This window comes from Equus caballus, chromosome 10, assembly GCF_041296265.1.
Source record: "Equus caballus isolate H_3958 breed thoroughbred chromosome 10, TB-T2T, whole genome shotgun sequence".
NCBI lineage: Eukaryota > Metazoa > Chordata > Mammalia > Perissodactyla > Equidae > Equus > Equus caballus.
In genome coordinates this window covers 3,763,992-3,780,822 of record NC_091693.1, presented here as the reverse complement: position 1 = coordinate 3,780,822, position 16,831 = coordinate 3,763,992, and the positions used below count along the sequence as shown (strand labels likewise).

Here is a 16,831-nt window from a genome sequence, read left to right as displayed (position 1 = left end):
ATCTGCTATCATTCATACATATATATAAACTATACACACACACACATATTTTAACTTTGCCTTATCTACTTGCTTTCTTTACTGTATTTTACCTTCACATCCTGCCCCCAACACTCTATCCGAACTCTAGTCTCCTCACTTGTGGCCCTGCTCTAGCCTCCCACTTCTTTGAGACCTTTCCAGCCTAAAAAGAACTTTCTTCTAGACTTCTAGCACTTATCCTTACTGCAAATTGACATCTATAGAAATACAGACACCTCTCTAATTGTTCTAGTTGTCCATATCTTTATTCCCAAGCTAGACGGCAAACTACCTATGGACAGGACAGTGTCTTACGCAGGCTGGGCTTTTCAGTAGCGCCTGTCCTATTACAGTAACTCAGTAGACAGATGGTGTACATGTGTTGGTCGACTTTAACGTTTCCTAATTCAGATTCAGTCATTTTCCAAAGATTGTTGCATCTCTTTTGACATGGAATAAACAAGTGCAACTCTTCTGTATTAGACTATATTGCTGCCTTAGATCTAGAGATAATATTTTAATATATCTGGAAAATACTTAAGTTACTGCTACTTTAGTAACTATGAATAGTAACGATACGTTAAAACATATTTCTGCACATGAAAAAAACCATGCAATTAAGTGACAGTAGTACACACTGGGAAACAAACAAGGGTTTCCTTATAATTGCCATATTTCATATGTGACCTCTGGTCAGTCAATAGGGATTTACGTCTTATACTGGTTAAATGTCACTATGAAAATTTTATAAACTATCACAGAAAATGTGTTATATACCCATTGATTTCCTTGAAAAGGAAAAGGTAATACACAGTAACACATTTTAAAAGAGCTATCTTATATTTTAAAATTTAAGTCATCTCTATAAAAGGCAATTGATCTAGACATTTGTGCTCCAAATCTATCTTTTAATGTAAAGTAAACAGAATAAAAGTTACGATGGGCAAACGAGGCTGCATGAATTATTCACCTTCAATTGACCACAGCATATTTCTATTACACCTTAGAAGCAGCTTCAACTTTATTGTTAAGCGTGTGCTTATTTTGAGCTCATTCTATGATATAAAACACTAAACAACGACCATCTCCAGTGAGCAGAGAAAGCCAAGCTCACCTTCACTGCTGGCAGCATGTCCAAGGAGTCCAGGATGAACAGCACTAACGCTTGCATCAGCATCATGAACTGATTAAATTGCCATGTCAGACTAAAGAGAAAAGTTGATATGAAAATGGCAAGAAGTGTCAGCCTCTGTGAAAAGAAAACCTTTGTATAATTTACATGTCTCTAGCAAGAAAAAGCCTTGCACACAAGTTTTCTCAAGAGCAGCCAATATCTCTATAAACCAAACAGAAAAACCATAAACCGTTGCTCTGAAAACCCTTGCATTTTTTATTTAAGCTCTAAATATCCTAAAGTGACACTCTGCATGTAAATATTCACATACGGTATGTGTACTCCACGCTATTATGGAGGCGATAATGCACCAAATCACATCTCAAGAGCAATGGCTGAAAAATTCTGACAGCTTTGCAGAAATTGTGTGTGGGTTTGCTGCAACTATTTAAGGGCAGATTATGTAGAGCACATTTTTAACATCAAAAATGAAAACATTTTCTTTGCAAAGTAGGAAAAGGCTCAGAAAAAGAAAACAATTTAACTCAAGTAAAAAAGTTGGTCACAGAATAACAACTATTCACATGCATTGGGACACTATGCACATCACATTTTCTTAAGCTTCTTAGATAAAAGAGGGGAATTAAAAAACATACAAAGCAGTATAAAAACTTACTTCAGAAAGAGGCTGCAAGTTTGGCCTCAGGAAATACGTAATTGCTGCTATCTGAATTGCAAAGAACGGCAGCGCCCAGTTCTCCCTCAACGGGATGGTGAACTCAACCCTTGTAGTGTCTATTCTGCACAAAGAAAACACAAATGGCCAAAGTGGTGATTTTACTATAATTACCTCAAAGATTCCCAAAGTGAAAGATCTATCACATTAAGTATACTTAGATCCTGGTTACTGGTTCTCAATAATAATAATTTGTCCTTGTCATCATCCCTGTAACATAAAATTGGCACTGAGAAACTTTAAGTGCCTGTCCACAGGGATGCAGTTAGTTAAGTGGTAGAACTGGGGTTCAAACCCATGCTGGAGTGACTCCTAAGCCCACGAACGTTCATGCCAAACTGCCTGGTACTTCTATTTCTATAACTTCATCAGTGTCCACCAGCAATGTTTTCCATTTTCCCTCTCCGTCTTTTTTTTTTGTGATGAAGACTGTTGCTCAGCTAACACCTGTGCCAATCTTCCTCTATTTTATGTGGGATGGCTCCACAGCATGGCTTGAGGAGCAGTGCTACGTCCGCGCCCAGGATCTGAACCTACGAATGCTGGGCCGCCAAAGCGGAGTGTGTGAACTCAACAGCTATGCCACTGGGCTGGCCCCTCCCTATTCCTTTAGCGATTTACACTTGGGTCTTAAATTTGTCTTCGGTAATAATTTTAAAAAGCTTCTTGCTCACCTAGAAATGTGAACCTCCAGAGGGCAAGTCTTGTTAAGTTTTCATCTTTGTACACCCAGTACCAAGAACCATCCCTACACATACGAGGCATTTCATAAATGTCTTTTATTTACTCTATTATTAATAGAGACAATAAATTTGACTTTCACTTACTCTTAGCAGGAATAATATGTTATATTAAAAAGTTAAAGAGGCAGCATAATATAGTGGTCTTACACCCTTCATTTAAATTCTCACCAAGACTTAGCTCTGTGTGTGTGTGCACGTGCATATGTCTTTAAATACACATATATATGCCTGTATATATATATATATTCTCATACACACACACATATATATAACTTAAGCTTCAATTTCCTCATCCCTAGAATGATGATAATAATAGTCCTTACCCTACAGGGCTGTTAAAAGAATACACAGAAAGCATTTTGTAAAGTGCTTGGCATATAGTAAGCACTTGAAAAGGTTAAAATAAAAAAGGAATTTGCTTAAGGTTTCAAAATAAAATCAAAATAAAACTCATTTTCAAGTTTTAAGACTCCTACTGAATACTGGTGTTGCTACTGTAGATCAAGGCAATAATTCAATATACCTTCAATACATTTTAAAAATGCTATTTCATAATGCTCCAGTATGTAGAAATTACTAATAGATATTAATTAAATAACGTAAGAACTTCCTTGTATTTATACAGTGCTTTACACTTGGCTAATTATGCGCCACACACAACCTTTTTAAGGTTGACAGTAAAAATATTATTAAACCTCTTTAAGAGATGAGATTTGTGGCTGGAGAAATATTGATCACACAGCAAACTGGTAAAAGAATAAGGATCATTAGGGATGATTTTCTTGACTTGCAATTCAACGCTCTGTTCCTCAGTTGGAAATATAGGTAACTAGGAATTTGTACCTAACTAAATAAGACAAATAAATACCACTACGTAAACCAAAGAGAAAATACTCCCAGACAAACAAATGGGGCAGAACAACTTTTTTTGAACTGGAAATGAAGTAACTTCACTTTAACTTACATTTTAGAAAGGGAGAAAGGGATACCGACTCCGACTCACCTATTGGTGACATACCAGAAAGCTGCCAATAGTCCTGACAGCCATGTACCACTAAGGAGCCAGCTGGTTATGTAAAGCGCTGTGACATAGATTGCTTGGAGTCCAAATAAAGTGTAAATATAAAAATAAACTGGCTCTAAATATTTCTGTAAAAGGGAACAATAAAAAATGTTTGTTAGGGAAGCCCTAATCCTTCTCATTGCCATTTAAAAAATATGAGAGTGGAAATTTAATATTCAGAAGCTTAGTACTAATTCTAGGCAAAAAGCCCACACCAGCCCTTTCCAAGTAAAAGTGTGCAGCAGCCTTTCTTCTCACCACCAAGAGCAAAAGAGGGAGGGAGTCCTGGAGGACTCTGGCTGCATTCTTCAGAAAAGTTTCACACCTAACTGTATCCACTTTATCATATGCACAAGGGAAGTAGTCACTGCGATTTGCGAATTTTCCAATTCTTTTTTACTTCGAAGATAAATGAGGAAAGATTACATATTTCCAAATAAAAATATTTATTAGCTTCCCTGTGCCAGGAAGCATCTCTATGTAAAAAATCTTATAAAATATAAATAAAAAGGTCACAATTATGTATGGAGAAAATTAGGATACTGTTATTTTTATACCAGGCCAGTTGAAAATCAGAATAACAGGTGAAACTTTCAATTTAGGAATGGCAGATTTTGACTTTCCTCTGATATTAACTATTAAATGTCACAGAACACGACATACCTGTATGGGTAGAACTCTATATAAAATACTGAGAAAGACCTCTTGGTAAATATTCATTCGTTGAAGGAGGTTAATTGTCCTCATAGATTCGGTTTTGTTATCATACATTAAGCCATGAAAACCTAAGGTTGATATTTGAAAAAATCAGGAAAAAATAATTACAATTACAATTATTCATTCATTCAAAACTACTCATAGATTCTTTAGCATGTGCCAGAGGATGTGCTGGGGATTGGAGTTATAACAGCAAGCAAAAAACACAGTCCTGCTCTCACAGAGCTTACCATGTATTAGAGGGACATTACTTAAATGTTTACACAAACATAGGTAAATTATAACTTTTGTGAGTACAATGAAAAGAAAACCATATGGCTCTTCTACAGAAACAGAAACAGAGAGGATCTGACACGCCCCCGCACTGCCCTGCTGTCATGAGACCTGCAGCACCTCTTTGGAAGAGTAAACGCAGCCTCCCTGACTCCCCCAGGATGGGTTTGGCCAGTTACTTGCTCTGACCAATGGCATGTGAGTGGATGTAACACATGTCATGTCTGAGCAGAATCCTTAAGAGACAATGCAATCTCGCTCTTTCCCTCTGCCATGGTGACAGCATGTTCTAAATAGGGGCTGCATAAATGAGTGAGAAACAAGCCTGTTGTTACAGAATTAATTCCATTGCTATATTGAGGTCATTTGCTACTGTAACCAAGCTGACTAATTAATAGAAGGTATGAATAAAACATGCACACAGTCCTTACACATATGAAAAAATGCTCAACCTTACTCCTACTAGAAGCGCAAATTAAAACTACACTGAGAGATCATTTCTCACTTGCCCCCTTGGAAGAAATCAAGAAGTCTGACAATATGCTCTGCTGGCGAGGATGTAAGGAGGTAGGCTCTCTCACACACCGCATTTGGGAACTGTGCAACTTTCGCAGTTGGGAAAAAAGTTGGGACATAATGCCTATGGGGGAGAGTTTGGCAACACCCAGCAAAAGTACATGTGCATTTTCCCTTTGACCTGGGAAGCCCATATCTAGAATTGACTCCACAGACAGACTGGCAAAAAGACAAAATGACACAAAATGACAAACTAGGCATGAGGTCATTCATGCAGTGCCATCTGCAAAAGCAAAAGATCAGAAACAACCCACATGTCCGTCAGCAGGAGTGTTTTGGACTGAATTCTGTCCCCCCAAATTCCTACGCTGAAGCCGTAACCCAAGGCGCTGTATTTGGATAGGCTCTATAAGGAGGCACTAAAGGTTAAGTGAGGTCAGAAGGGTGGGGCCTTAATCTCCTAGGACTAGTGTCCTCACAAGAAGTGGAACAGACACGAGAGCTCTCCCACTCTCTCTGCACACACACAAGAGGGGCCTAGTGCGAACACAGCAAGAAGCTGGCCACCTACAGGCCAGGAAGGGAGGCTTCACCAGAAACCAATCCTGAAGGAACCTTGATCGTGGACTTCTGGCCTCCAGAACTGAGAGAAAATAAATTTGTGTTGTTTAAGTCACCCAGTCCGTGGTATCCGAGGCTGTGGCAGTCTCACCAGGCTAACACAGGAGTGTTACGGACTGACCGTGTCGCCAAAAGTCCTGTGTTGAAGCCCCAACCCCCACGTGATGGTACTTGGAGATGAGGTCTGTGGGAAGTAATCAGGGTGAGACAAGGTCACAGGTGGGGCCCTCATGACGGGTCATCAGAAGAGACACCACAGAGCCTGCTCTGTCTCTGTCTCCACATGAGGATGCAAAGAGAGGGGCCATCTGCACGCCAAGCAGAGTCCTCACCAGAGCTCGACCATGCCGGTACTCTGATCTCAGCCGGCCAGCCTCCAGACTGTGAGAAAACTAACTTCTCTTGGTTAAGCCATCCAATCTACGGCATTTTGCTATGGCAGCCCGAACAGAAGTCAAGAAGGCTACTTAAATAAACTATGGTTATTCATACAAAGGAGTACTATGCAACTGCAGAAAGGAATAAGGAATATCTTTATATTCTACTATAGAGTGGTCAAGATTTTTGTTAAGTGAAAAAAAGCAAAATACAGAACAGTGTATGAAGCAGGTTTTTTGGGAAATAAAAGGGGAAATATGAATACATAAACTATTTGCTCATATTAAAAATATTAAAAGAATAAACCAAAAATGAATAAAAATGGTTACATAAAGGGCGAGGAAGGAAAGAGGGTGGAGGGGACAGGGATGGAAGCAGACGTCCCCAAATGCTCCCTGTTTTATAGTTTGACTTTGGAACCATGTAACTTTTTTTATAAGTAGAAAATAATTAAATAAAATTTTGTACACAGCAATCCCTGAAAACCAAAAGCAAGACAAAGAAAAATAAACCTATTAAGTTGGTGGCTTGGTCAGACAGAGAGAACCCTTTCCACTGACTTGCGAACAAAGGAACGTGACTGTGAATCCCACTGAGTAGGCAGTGATACTTAAAAAGGAAATGCTCACTATCCACCTTTAAGGCAGTTTCTCACCTTCAACACTTCTGGTATTTTGTCATTTGGGGTAAACCATTCTTTGCTGTGGGGACTGTTCTGTGCACTGCAGGATACTTAGCAGCATCTCTGTCCTCTACTCACTAAATCCTCGTAGCACACTTTCCCCACCCCCAGTTGTGACAATCAAAAATGTCTCCGGACATTCCAGATGTCCCCCAGGGACACAAATGCCCCTCAGTGAGAACCACTGCTTTAGAGGATGCTAGAGAAGCAGCTCAGTTTTGGGAAGCGGAGTACAGCTGATTCTCATTATTCATAGTGGTTATAGTCTACCAAGTTGCAATGAAGACCGAAGCTGCAAACCTGAAGTAGTGGGAAATACAGGGTCAGGTTCCTACGAGCCTCTGGTCAGGCATTTTCATCAAGTGATCAACACACGACCTTGATTTATGCGTGTTTCTGTCTAAAGACACCTTCTGTAGTACATATTGTTGACTCATCAACATTTACCTCATGGCCAACAGCAGTCTGACCCAGGCCTAAACAAGGCTTATCTAGCGCATGTACCGTCTCTGCATGCCTTCATCACTGCCTTCAGAGACAACAGGAACACCAGACAGCACATTAGCACTATGCTCAGGGACCATTTTAAACTGAAAAATCCCAACAAAAAGAACAAAAATGCAAAAAACACAGCACTCAATGGACTGTGAGGACCCTGCAGTGTGCGAGCTGAAACAAGAAGGCAGCGCTCTGCCCCGCCTGACCCCAGCTGGGAACATGCATGTCAGGTGACCAGAACCTTTCACTGCCCTGCACAAGCCCGGGAACGACTGCAAAAGTGCCACCAATATTGACTCTGGGGTTACAAATAGGTTCTAGTGAGTACGAGAATTTGCAAATACGGAATCCAAGAATAATGATTATTGGCTGAATAGGGAAAAAACACAACACTTATTCTGCCTTTCTTATATAAACTGTACCTGAGGGTAATCAAATAGTTGATGATAAAAAGGTTTTCTATACAACAGAGTCCCAGCTAATAAACACAGGAGGAATGATAGAATTAGAAGGTCACTTTTGTAACTCCATTGAACTAATGGATGTAGGCAATTATCACCAATGGCTGCTAAAACCATCAAGTGAAAGGCTGATGGGTAATTAACCGTATTATGGGTGAATCTGGCTACCTACATAGGAACCAACAGACTCATTTTTATGGCACAAAAAGAAAGATAACTAAAATTTCACGTCTCCTATTGTGATAAAATTAGAAGTACAAAACATCACCACGAAGAATTCTTGCCAAAGATATATCTGAATCCAAGCAAAGCTTAGAAAAGGGCAATTTTCTGTCACGTGTACCCATGTTAAGCATGTCAAGCATACACTGAGCACGACAGATCCTTTTTGGGGCTTCCATTACAAATAAAGAGTATGGGCTCTAAAGCACTTAGAAACAAGGAAAATGGGGGAAATGGCAATTGCAAAATAAAGGAATGAATAGGGGCATTAGGGACAAGAGGGACAACTGTCATTTTTATTTGTATTACTAAAATGCCTCCTGTTTTTAGAAAATATGCTTTTCACCTGCAAAGACCTTTTCCAAAATGATCACAAGGAAAATCAGCAGCAAAACCAAGAAATCACAAACATTAATTTTGGGATGGAGGAGAGGTGAGAAGCAAGGAGAGGAGAGTTACATAAAGTATTATTTAACTTCTTGCAGAGCAAAACATTTTCACGGATTGATTATGTTAACAAAGAAAAACTACACAAGGTCAAAGAAAAACAATACAAGTTCTATAAAGCATTTAAAATGCTTTAGTGCAAAAGTATGTTTTGGCTGAAATTTTGAGACGAGTGCAGTAGACCCCAAATAAAACTATTAGTTGTAATTACCTTGCATGAGGGTTGGAGCCTGCAGCATTTGCTTGTAGTAGGAGTAATACAGTCCGCATTCTGTTCTGAAGGAGATTTCTCGCTCCACTTCCTGAAATGAAGTTAGGTCTACTGTGTTTACATGACCTAGTTTTATTTAAATATCTATTGTCACTGTAGAAACAGGATACAGAACTACAACTTAAAAGGAAAAAAAAAACCTTTGAAAATACTGTCTTAAGAAATCTTGGCAAACAAAAACAACAGAAGACTGATAATTGTTGAAGCTGGGTGTATGTTATAGGGGTTTATTATACTATTCTCCTTACTTTTGCGGATGTTTAACATTTTCCATAACAAGCAATTTTAAAAAATGGAGACAACCAGTTTCACTTAAGTTGACGTTTCAGAGTTAATGTTTTTCTTTTATTTCACACAAATTAAAACTTTAAAAAAAAACACCACCATTCTTATGCAATTAGAAAAAAAAAGACAGTATAAAATATCTCCCAAATGAAAAGAGATATAATTGCATTAGACACCTGCCTAAAAGCTAACAACATTATATAAGATTAGTAATCTTCCTTTAATTCTAAGACTATAAGGTATTCTTAGTGAAATGGGGCAGAACTTTTCCACGTGAATTTCACTTTGTCACGTGTAATCTTGGTGGAAAGATGTTCATGTAGGAAAATGGATACAAGAAACATTAAATTGCTTTCACCTAAGTATTAAATTTTAGAAGAACCAAAAATTTAAATTAATAGCTATTAGTCAATTTGGTTATAGGATGCTTTCATGAAATTTAAAATTTAAATCATTAACATAAAATATGGAGGCAACTAGTAAGGAGGATGGGGAAGACTTTCCGGAACAATACTCTTAAATTCTGTATTTCACACATATATAAAACAGTATAAATGAACAAAAAATTACAATCTATGTCATTATAGATTCTTTTACACCAGTGTTCAAAAAAACAGGTTCTAGAATCTGCGATATGTTGTCTAAAATGTATTTGCGCCTATTCCAGCAGAGCCATGTTCCACAAATGCAGCTTTCCAGGGGGGACAGCGACTGCTAAGCTTTCCGGCCAATAAGCTTCTTTTAGCACATCTTTGTTTCCCCCGGCTCCAGCTATTTTTCAAATACTAATAAACATTTCATTAAACCAGCCACTCATGCCATTTATCTTCAGACCTGTAAATTATTTAATGTATTTCTACGCCCGCTAAATTTTTCTTTAAATATTTCCCCTATCCTTTAAAAAAATATATGATGAATCAATTCATGAACAAAGCACTGAAGAAATACTCAATTATCTAAGAGCATAAAGATCCAATTATTGACCTTGAAACACAAACTATTATGTTTTATTATTGTTAGTTCTTTTTTTTTAAAAAAAGGGAAGAGGGATAAGGTAGCAAACCTTCTTAAAAATGAGCTTCCTTTCATAGAAAACAAATTTATTCTGAGGAAATCAAACAGGAAAAGAAGGCTCCATTCTGGAATTTCACTTCATCAGCACACCTGCCTTATATAAAAAGGACCATAGAAAATGATGTAGCTCTTTCAGTTTTTCCATTTGCTACTGATTTGTGTTGTATCTTTCACAGCAGTAAAGGCAACTCTTCCTAGCAGTCACGTTAATCTATTCATCTTTAATCTTTCAGAAAAACTGCTGTATTGCTTTTGATAAGGAAACTAAACTGGTATCACTCATTTCTAGAATGTTCAAGCTCCTCCTTGGTCAAGTAACCATGGAGGCTATAAATTGATGTTAACTGAGCAAATACTAGCTTTTGTCCACACAAATAAGAAAAAAAAACCCATTAAGTTTAATTACATTCCTTTTCTTCTCTCCAGCTGCCTTAAAGTGTTCAAAGTACGTCTGCCTTCAATGGAAAATTCTAACGTCAAGCCTGCATCCCCACATCAAACTGGAGAGGCAAATCAGCCATGTGCATGTGGGGCCTTCGTAACAGACACAGTTCTAAGAATAAAAGAAGACTGCTTTCATAAAGATGGGGAAAAAGAAAAAAAAGCACTACTCAAAGTACTAAAAGTAGAAAGCTTTTGTGCCTCATCCTTCTCTTTAATATACTCAGAATGTGTAAAGAACAGAGGGGGACCTAATTAGTAAAAATGCATTCAAACATGATTAATTGGTAATCTCAGCACCAGCTGTAGAGAACCAAATGCTATACTTTATTAGACAGACACTTGCAAGTTTTACATCTGCTTCATGTGAAGAGAACATCTGCTTTACTCATTCAAACACTTTTCCAGTTTTACAGCAACTTACACTTTGTCTGGTGGATTGTGCCAATGAAAATGTACACCAGTAGAAGTTACCATCCGAAGAATGCAAAATGAACAAATACTTCATATTTTAATTTGCAGAGGTTCCACAGGGAAAGCAATGCTGAGAGAATGAAAACATCTCTGATGATAAGGACAGAAAGAAGTGGAAGGACAAAAGAATTGTATTTTTTAAAGAAAGGTACAGCTGAAAGCATTTAAGTAGTAGTTTATATAGTAATTTAACAGAAGAACTAAAAGGAAAAAGCATCAAGAAAAAACCAATGACTGCTCAGAGTTAATGTTTGTGCCCCCTGGCAAAACGCAAAAGATAACAAGCCCTTTTAGACAAATGACATCATCTCTGCAGAGGAAACATGTCATTAGTCTTTAAAAATCTCATGTAAAGATTGCCCCCAAAATAACTAGGCTGCTGGTAGTGGGGAAGCTATTGAAAGATTAACTTTATAAATGTAATCTGTTTCAGAATTAGGTTAACAAATTATCTCACCAAGAAATAGTAGCTCAGGATGAGACAGCTGTTCTTAAAGTTCTGTGCTGGGAATCATGCCCTCGGCAAGCATATTTATGGCACATACATGGTTTACTGTCTGGTTAAATTCACGTCCATCCGTCAGAGTGGAATGATTCTTACGATTCTTGCCCTAGAGTTGATTAAAGTTGTGACATTGATAGTTGCCAAGCAGTGTTTGTGAGGAGGTCAGGCCACAGCTGGCGTGACAGTACTTCCACTGGGCTCACTCTGAAGCAATCATTAATCTTGGTACTACTGTAGTCACCACTTTGCAGATTAACTCTATTTATTCTAAAGACTAGCTGCTTTGCAAGAGTACTCAATGGGAAGATATGCAAACGATGTAAAAACAAATAAGGGAGTAATAGTGCAAATTGTTAGTACAAGGAAAAAAGACTAAAAAATAAACTGAGTGACTTGAGAGCTTTTGGCCAAATGAGAAATACCTTTCCTATTCCTTATTTGCTGGGGAAACAAAAAAGTATAAGAATTTAGTTGTTGATCCCAAGGGGTTTACGTGTCAATGAGAAAGAATAACGCATTTTAAAAAAGGAAAATGACTGTTCAAAGAAAGACTGGTATAAATTACAAGGAATGAATGAGTCTTTTGCTCCAACTATTAAACTCGTCCCTCCACGTGGATTCTGTGCTTCTACTTGGTCTCTTCTTCCTCCAGTCTATCTTCCTCATTCACTCATTCATTCAACAAATACCCAGTGAATAAAAAGTGAGAAGCATTCTTCCACTGGGAGATTCAGTGGAAAACAAGAGACACAAATCTCTGCCATCATGGAATTTATCATCTGGAGTAGAGGGAGAAGAGCACAAATAAGCCAGTTAAAATATAAAAAGTAAAGCAGAGAAGGTGATGGGGGGGAAGGGGGCGGTGCTGTGATCCTGAAGGTGGGCAGGGAAGGCCTCAGGATGAAGTAACAACTGAGCGAGACCTGAAGAGGTGAGGCAGTGAGCCATGTGGAAAAGAGCTGCTGGTCAGACAGGACAGGCCACACGCACTCTGAAGCAGAGTGAGGAAGGCAGCGCAGCTGAGTGGAGGGGACACGGAAGGGTCAGCTAATAAGGTCAGGGAGGCGGCAGGGGCAGAAGTAGAGCCTGAGGTAGTGTGGTGGGACCACCTGGTCCTGGTAAGGACAAGGACTCTGGGCTCGTGCTGTGAGCCGGGTGTGTGTGCAGGGAGGTGGGGAGGTGAGGAGCTTGGTTTCAGGCATGCCGAGTTTGAATGCGAAGGGTTTGGAGCAGACACACAGCTGCTTTACATTTAAAAGCCTCACCCAGCTGCCGTGTTGAGCCTAGACTAGAGGGGCTAGGGCAGAGCAGGGACCTCTGTGCGGGCTGCCGTGAGAATGCAGGAGGAGAGAAGGGCGGAGGGCGTGAGCTGGAGCAGAGTCCAGACACTGTCAAAGTACAACTGACAGGGCTTCCTGAGGGATTCAATATGGGTTTGAGAGAACCAAGACTCTTCAAGGACGGAGCCACTGAAGGATGAAGGTGCATGTACACTGATGGAGGTTTAAGGAGAAACACCTGAGGCCAGGGAGGCTCAGCTGTTAGATTTTGGCCCTGTGAACTCTGAACTACCCATTGCACATCCGAATGCAGGTGGTCGAGAAGACAGGCAGGCAGCTGGACATGCAAGTCTGGAGTGCAGGGGAGAGGTCTGAGCAAGGGAAAGGCATCTGGGGGCCATCAGCATATAGACGGAATTTAAAGCTATAGACTCGACTGTTCTCAGAAATGAGGGTGGACAGCAAAAAACAGGAGCTGAGTCCTGGGTTTCTCTGCCAGTAAGAAGCCAGGAGGCCGAGGAGGAGCCGGTGGAGGAGCCACAGGCTCAGCCAGAGAGGGAGGAGTCAATCCAGGAGAATGTGTGTCCAGGAGCCAAGAAAAAATGCTGACAGGTCAAGTAAAATAGGAACGGAGAAATGACCACGAAATTCAGCAACTTGGAGGTCATCAGTGAGTCTAACCGGACCTTTTTAAGAGCAGGGCCATGACTGAAGCCTGACTGGAGCAGGCGCGCAAGAGAGCGCGAGAGAGCATAGGGAGAGAGGAACAGAGACTACAGGTTGACAAACTTTGGAAGGAGTTTCGGTGCTAAGGTGAGCAGAAAAATGGGACACTGGCTGGAAGAGAAAGTGGGGATCGAATAGACCTCCCCCGGGAAGGGAGAAAGAGCAAAAGGGAATCAACTACTAGAGTGATGAGATTCAGGAGAAGAGGCGATAGGACCTCGCACAGGTGACAAAAAGGAAAGTCAGCGTCTGTGGGCGCAGGTCTAGGCAGGTATGGTGTGGAGGCATCTGGAAGGTCTCTCCAGTTTGCTTCTACTTTCTCAGGTGACAGAGTTCAGAATACACCACCCCAAAATACGGCACCCTGGCATCCTGAGTATTTTAAGCTGAAGGAAGCTGAGAAATGGCAGGTGCAGGGCGGACTCTGACCTCTCCCTCTGCCCTGAGGCAGGTCCTAAGACTCTGGGGAGAGGGCCTTCCCCACACCTGGAGGAAAAGGCCACCGCTATCTCGAAGATGCAGGGAGGCTGAGAGGAGTCCACACAGACAGGCCTTGCCGAGGGCCCCAGCTCACACCCTTTGTCTTACTGTTTTCCATGACTTTCCACTCTTGATCCACTCTAGTATCAAATCGCTCAGCTTTAACCATTTCTTCAGGTCTTCATTTCCTTATGAAGGTTCTTGTGTCATGTAAAACTTATATTAATTAAATTTGTATGCTTTTCTCTTGTTAATCTGTCTTTTGTAAGTTCAATTTACAGGATTCCAGCCAGAGAACTTAGGAAGGTACCAGGAAAAAAGAATTTTTTCCTCCCCAACGAGGTGAACAGGAAGCAAGGCCATCAGCTGACAGTGAAGACTGGGGGATGGTCTGGGGAACAAAAGGTTAAGAGTCACGCTGGGGAGCTGGGGACACAAGGAAGGGTAATAGCACTGCCAGGCAGTGCTTTTTAAAAGGGCACATTTGGGTCTTCCTTCCCTATCAATTTAAATTTGACAAACTTTAAAATAAAATACTTTGGTTTCTGTATATTTAATTTCATCTTTAATCTCTGCAACTTTCTGAATTTTCTTATTGCTTGTAATGTTTCAGATTATTCTCTTGGGGTTTCCAGGTATAGAATCACATCATCTGCAAAAAATTTTACCTCCTCCTTCCCAATTTTTATACTTTTTACTTCTTTACATGTTTATGTTGATGGTACCTCCAAAGCACTGTTAAGTAATAGTAGTGGTAACAGATAGCTTTGGCTTAAGATGTGCTTCTGAGCACATTTGGCTAATGGGAAGAGTGTGTGTACCACACGAAGAACTTCGCATCATCACAGAAAGTTCCACCGGACAGCACTCTCCTAGTTTCCCTAATGGGGAAGGTCTTAACGTTTGGTCTGAGATGTATGCAGGCTATATTTTTTTAAAAAAGTATGTATCTATTCTTTTAAGTTTTACTGAGACAGAATTCACATACCATACAATTCACTCATTTGAGTGTACAATTCAACGGCTTTTACTATAGTCACAGTTACGCATGCATTACTACAATCAATTTTAGAACATTTTCATTATCCCTTCCAAAAAACACAGCACCCCTGAGCTGTCACCCTGAAAATCCCTCATGCCCTCCACCCCAAGGCAATTATTAATCTACTTTCTGTCTCTTTAGATTGGTCTATCCTGGACATTTCATGTAAATGCAATACAATACCTGGTCCTTTGTGCCAGGTTTCTTTCATTTAGCATGTTTTCAAGGTTCATCCACGTTGCAGCATGTTATCATTAATTTATTTCAAAATTGCCAAAATATTCCATTGTATGGATATATCACATTTTATTTATCTATTTATCCATGATAGACATTTGGGTTGTTTCTCTTTTTTGGCTATTATGAAAAATGCTGCTATGAACATTTGTGTACAAGTTTTTGTATGGATATCCTTTCGTTTTTCTTGGGCATATACTTAGAACTGCTAAGATCATAGGATAACTCCATGTTTGACTGTTTGAGAACCTGCTGGATTGTTTTCAAAGCAGTCACATCATTTTACATTCCTACCAGTGGTGTAGAAGGGTTCCAATTTCTCTACATCCTTGTTGACACTTGTTATTATCTGTTTTTTTAATCATGGCTCTGCTAGTGGGTGTGAAGTGTTATCTCACTGTGCCTTTGATTTGAACTTCCGTTATAACTACTGATGTTGAGCTCCTTTTCATGTGCTTCTTGGCCATCTGTACATTATCTTTGGAGAAATGCCTTTCAAGTCTTTTGCTCATTTTTAAAATTGGCTTGTCCTTATATAAGTAACAGTTATTTATATATTCCAGATACAAGTCTCTTACCAGACAGAAGATTTATAAATATTTTCTCCCATTCTAAGTGTCATCTTTTCATTTTCTTGATGGTGTACTTTGGAGTACAAAAATTTCTAATTTTGATAAAGTCCAATTTAACTATTTTCCCTTTAGTCACTCACACTTTTGGCATTCTATCTAAGAAGGCTTGGCCTAACTCAAGGCCATGAAGATTTATTCATATGTTTTCTTCTAAAACTTTCCTAGTTTTAGCTAATCTCACACTTAGGCCTATGATCCATTTTGAGTTAATTTTTGCATATGGTATGAGAAAGGGGTCCATATTCATTCTTCTGCATATGAATATCCAGTTGTCCCCAAATCATTTGTTGAAAAGATTATTCTTTCTCCATTTAATTGTCTTGGTACCTTTGTTGAAAATCAACTGACCATAAATCTAAGGGTTTATTTCTGGACTCTCAAATCCATCCCATTGATCTATACATCTATCCTAATGCCAGTACCACACTGTCCTGATTATTATATCCTTAGAGTAAGTTTTGAAATCAGGGAGTATGAGTCTTCCAACTTTGTTCTTTTTCAAAATCATTTTGGCTGAGTCTCTTGAGTTTCCATATAAATTTTAGGGTCATCCAATCAATTTCTGCCAAAAAAACCCACTTGGGTTTCTGAAAGGCATCATGCTGAACCTGTAGATCAACTTGGAAAGTACTGCCATCTTAATATATTGTCTTTCAATCATGAACATGGTTTAAGTTTTATACTTTTTTTTGTTAAATTTATTACTATTTTATTCTTTCTTGCTATTGTAAATGGAGTTATTTCATTTCATTTTTGGTTTGCTCACTGCTACTGTATTAAAATACAATTAGTTCTTGTATTCTGATCTTATATCCTGCAACCCTGATACACTCATTTATTAGTCCTAATAGTTTTCTTTAAATGGATTCTATATAAAATCACACTGTCTACA

The 16,831-nt window shown here is 39.2% G+C and overlaps 1 protein-coding gene across 8 annotated transcripts in view; it reads right to left on the bottom strand.

Moving 5' to 3' along the window:
* DPY19L3 (dpy-19 like C-mannosyltransferase 3) overlaps positions 1-16,831 on the bottom strand; it is a 76,129-nt gene that overhangs the window by 44,344 nt on the left and 14,954 nt on the right. For 7 of the 8 annotated variants that reach the window (XR_011422276.1, XR_002810661.2, XM_023649475.2 and 4 more), the window contains exons 4-8: positions 8,704-8,794; positions 4,341-4,462; positions 3,618-3,763; positions 1,812-1,935; positions 1,136-1,270 (exon numbers count right to left, since the gene is read on the bottom strand). Coding sequence is in view for 6 of the 8 variants with exons in the window: in XM_023649475.2 (XP_023505243.2) it covers positions 1,136-1,270; positions 1,812-1,935; positions 3,618-3,763; positions 4,341-4,462; positions 8,704-8,794 (618 nt within the window). In the remaining 2 variants the exon portion in view is untranslated. Of the gene's footprint in view, positions 1-1,135; positions 1,271-1,811; positions 1,936-3,617; positions 3,764-4,340; positions 4,463-8,703; positions 8,884-16,831 lie in introns of all 8 variants that reach the window. The other variant, XM_023649478.2, reaches the window with a different exon arrangement.